At 32.3% G+C, this 4578-nt stretch overlaps 1 protein-coding gene across 1 annotated transcript; it reads right to left on the reverse strand.

Annotated features, from left to right (window-relative positions):
* Positions 1 to 1297: 1297 nt before the first annotated feature.
* LOC127949620 (C-X-C motif chemokine 10) lies at positions 1298 to 3717 on the reverse strand. The gene is made up of 5 exons (XM_052547054.1): positions 3532 to 3717; positions 3327 to 3359; positions 3023 to 3146; positions 2477 to 2575; positions 1298 to 2241 (listed from the first exon to the last, which is right to left on the reverse strand). Exons 1-5 carry the CDS (start codon positions 3596 to 3598, stop codon positions 2187 to 2189), a joined length of 378 nt encoding a protein of 125 aa, XP_052403014.1. The 5' UTR covers positions 3599 to 3717; the 3' UTR covers positions 1298 to 2186.
* Between the last annotated feature and the right edge of the window lie 861 nt (positions 3718 to 4578).

Raw genomic sequence — 4578 nt, forward strand, 5'->3', positions numbered from 1 at the left:
AGGAGTGCTATTACTTTTTTGAAAGCCATTTTTTGTGCCATATTGCCAGCAACCGTCCATTGCTAGAGCTGCAGATTGACCTTTTGAAGAATTGAGTTAAGTAAGGAAGAGTAAATACTACATTATTGACAATTTGATATTTTTTGAGAGAACACAGAAGGACCACTGCAAGGTTTCTTTGCAAAGAGATATTTTCATTTCAAAAAAAAATTTCACACATTCTGTGACTGAAGACAGCCAGCTTCAGCATTAACACTCCTTATGTGCAAGCTTAGAAAAAAAACCTACAGACTTCACTGAATGGACACATTAAAAGGGGTTCTGAGTGTTCAGGTATCATGCTGAGATCTCAGTTCATGAAAAATCTCTTTGATATTTTGTGCCCCTTTTTTCTGCATTCCTCTGTATGTGTATGCGTGAGAAGTTAAGGACATATTGTATATTTCAACTTCAACTATAAAAACAGAGACATAATATTTTATGGGCATTTTTTCATTTTTATTTGTGAACTTATTTATTTACTTATTCATTTTTTTTTTGCATATATTCTTGACAATTAAGCACATTTCTGCCCTAACTCTCATCACTGTAACGGTAAAAAGAACAGAAAAAACTAACAAACAAACAAAGGAATAAATACATAAATAAATAGTTTTGTGGAAATGTTATTAAGGAAATATATTTCGGAAAATAATGCAAAATATAATGTACAAATCAGGCAATTTGTATTTGACTGTTATTTGATTTATTTGTTTATTTTTTCATTCATTCATGTGTTATTGTTATTTTGCTGAGAATTATAACCTGAATATTCACCTGTGCATACATTTGTGTAGAATATTTTTTTATTTTTATTTTTATTTTTTATCTAAATATAAATGGCTTAGGTTTAGGGATCTTTTTATTATTTAACTCTACTCAAGCCTCAAGCCATCCCTGTTTTGAGTTGAGGCGCAAAACTTAATTTTGCTGCTTCTCTGAAGAGATATGAATTAAAGGAAAGAGACAGAGGGAGACAAAGCGTTAACACGACTGACAGTGTGGAAATTTATTGAGGATCTATTCTTCTCTTGAAACCCTCTTAGTTAAACCCAGAGAAAAGCTTTGATTTCCCCTGAGACAAGGGAAAGGAGAACACACACACACACACACACACACACACACACAGAGAGAAACCTTTCGGGCAAGTTTGCGTCCTCCCCGAGCAAAGACTTGCTCCGCTGAACTTTACAAAAGTAAAGTTACAGTATATGATAAAATGAATGATGGCATAATTGGATGAAAGCTAAACGAAAACACCTTTTAAAAAATATTTTATTACTTGTATATATTTTCTGCTTGCAAATAAATGACTTTTATTTTAAAATAAAATAAGCAATGTTTTTCCCCTGCTTATTTCATTCAGTTTTCTAACAGCATGTAAATATATATTGAGATGTGTGATGATGTATGAATTCAATTGTATTTTAATTTAATTCAGATGTATTTTAAATTCAATTCATTGACATAGGGGTAAAGGTCTGGGCTGGAAGCCAAAAAGGTTCGAAGCACACACCATTAAAAAAAGATAAACGCATCTGCTAAATAAGTATTTTGTCAATCATTAAACTTTAAGGCATTTTTAGTGTACATTTATAGGCATGACCAGAAGATGGAGCTCATGTAAAATCTACACATAAAAAGTCTTGCAAATAGATCGACATCTATTATCTATGCAATACTGCTACATGTTTCCTATACAATTAACCATATCAAGAGGAAAATATAATGGATTTGGAAAATAAATGTGTAAAATAACATCACATGTTATATATGACATTAAAAGGCCTTGTCAGACAAAAATAATAAAACACATTTTAACTTTTGACATTATAAAATAAAATTCATTATAAAACCATTTAAATGTAGCCATTGAAACATTGGAGTAATCATTGGAGTAATGATACATGCAGTACTTCAGTTATACAGCAAGTGAATTCTAATCCAAATGCTTTTGTCAACAACATCTGCGTCCGGCGGTTACTGGCAGTGCTCAGTGTGTTCTTAGCTCAGGTCTTCTGTGATTTCCCATCAGCTGTTTGAGGCCAAAATTCAAAACCCAGGATTCTGATTGGCCAGTGAATGTCCGCCCCCACCCCCCACCCCTTCTGTCCTCTTGTGCTCTTCTGCAACTTTCATTTATGGCTTTATATCTGGAAGCAGCTGGACATCTTTAAAGTGGGACTGTTGTTGATGTTCTTGCTGTTGCAAATTAAACAACAAAAAAAAAGTGCACACATTAATCTAATGCCTAATATCCAGTATTCTATGCATGCACATTATTTTGTGGATACAAGTGCATTAAGAAAAATAACTAATTAATTATTATGTTATTTTTATGTGTACAATAAAATATAAGATTTGTTGCTAACATTGTTTAGTATCAGTTCATTATTACTGATTAAGAAATGCAAGTGACATAATAAAATGTCCTTACTTTTTCCAGCAAGTCTGCAGGTTAATTCCTTGTTTTGTTTCTGGACTCAAGCAGCGCTGGATGCCTTCAGGTGAGTTATTCACGGGTTTTAGTGTCAGTCTGCAGACATTAAAAATGCATCAAATTAATAAAATTCAGTCTAGCTTATGGGATTTCATGCAAACAAAGTTTGCATACAGAAACCATAAGTTTTAAATGAGTCTAACTGAGCCTTTTCTGTAGTGAAGTGTATTAAACATGTTAAAAACTCATAATATATTATGCAGTGTTGCTTCAAATGGAATAGAACTTAAAATAGACCTGTAACATATATAATATATATATATATATATATATATATATATATATATATATATATATATATATATATATATATATATATATATATATATATATATATATATATATATATATATATATCCTTGTTTTGTTTCTAGACTCAAGCAAATACACACAGCCTGTTTACAGAATTATAGTGTCAAAGGATGTCACAATAAATATAATATGTAGTATTTATTATATGCAGATTAAGAGACTGACACTTACATGATTTCAACCTTGTCACAATTTGATCTTCGGGGGAAAATAGAGAACTCTTCAATTTCTTCTTTTGGGACATATCTGTTCAAACTGTTCAAACACCAGCACCTGTCAATTCCTTTATTACTGGCTGTTAACATAGAAAAGCATAGAAGGTTCATTTAAAATGCATGATTCTAACAAAAGATAGTAATAAATAAATAAAAAAACTATTTTTCACTTATATATATATATATAGCCAGTTTGTAATAATGTCACTATAAATATAATATGTAACATTTTATATGCAGGTTAAGATATTTACACTTACTTGATTCAAACAGTGTCACATCTGGTTCTTCAGCTAGTATTATTACCATAGAAAAGCATAGAAAGATTCATTTAAAATGTATGATTCTGACAGAAGATAGTTCACTGGCATAGAAAGCTCTCTGCATCATGTGAAAAAAGCATTCAAAAAAGCATCAAATTCCTGCAATACCTGACTATTAAAAGCAATGTTAAAATGTCATTACCTCCACTCAGTTGAATACAAACTTCTGCAAGCAGCAGCAGAAGAAGGGCTCTGGGTAAAAATGCCATGACAAATTTGCTAGTGTAATAGGAAAGAAACACAATAAGATCAGCTGCAGTGGTTTGCTGAGCTTTCAGAGAATGTAGTAAGTCCTAGTGGAGCTGTAGTGAAAGAGTGAGGAGCAAAGCCTCTCCTTAGTCTTTTATAGGGATCCGAAGACCCAAAACATTTCCCAGCAATCATGTCGTTTGCTACACTGGAATTTGAGATGGCTATAATGCGTGGTTTAAACCGCTATGAGAAAGTATGATGAGTCAGTTGTTATGACTTATTTTTGTGGAAGAAGTAAGAGACAAAAATGTGGAGAGGAGGCACATGTTGTCCTAAATTGCTGCAGTTGTCACTTAACACCATATACCACTTACTAATTGTTAGAACAACAAGCTTTATTTGTTGTTTCATATTTATTTTTTGGTTACATTTCATTCATCTGTATAATTACACTATGGTTCAATAGTTTTTCTTTTTGAAAATTAGTTTTATTTAGTAAATTGCTTTAAACTGATTAAAGTGACATTAAAGACATGTAGAATGTTACTGGATAGAGTGGTGTAAAAAAGGGTTTGGCCTCTTTCCATTTTTTTTCTTTTTTTTTTTTCTTTTGCATTTGTCACACTTGAATGATTCAGATCAAACTAATTTTAATATTGCACAAAGATAACCCAATTAAAACAAAATGCAGTTTTGAAATAATGATTTCATTTATTAAGGGCAAAAAAGCTCTCCAAACCTGCCTGGCACGGCGTGAAAAAGTAATTGCCCCAGTCTAATAACTGGTTCTACTACCCTTAGCAGTAACAACTGCACTCAAGCGTTTGCAATACCTGGCAATGAGTCTCACATCGCTGTGGAGGAATTTTATCCCACTCTTCTTTGCAGAATTATTTTAATTCAGCCACATTGGAGGGTTTGAGCTTGAATGGACTGTTCAAGGTCATGCCACAATATCTCAATCAGGTTTAAGTCCGGACTTTGACTTGGCCACACC

This window comes from Carassius gibelio, chromosome B1 (assembly GCF_023724105.1).
Source record: "Carassius gibelio isolate Cgi1373 ecotype wild population from Czech Republic chromosome B1, carGib1.2-hapl.c, whole genome shotgun sequence".
NCBI classification, from domain to species: Eukaryota; Metazoa; Chordata; class Actinopteri; order Cypriniformes; family Cyprinidae; genus Carassius; species Carassius gibelio.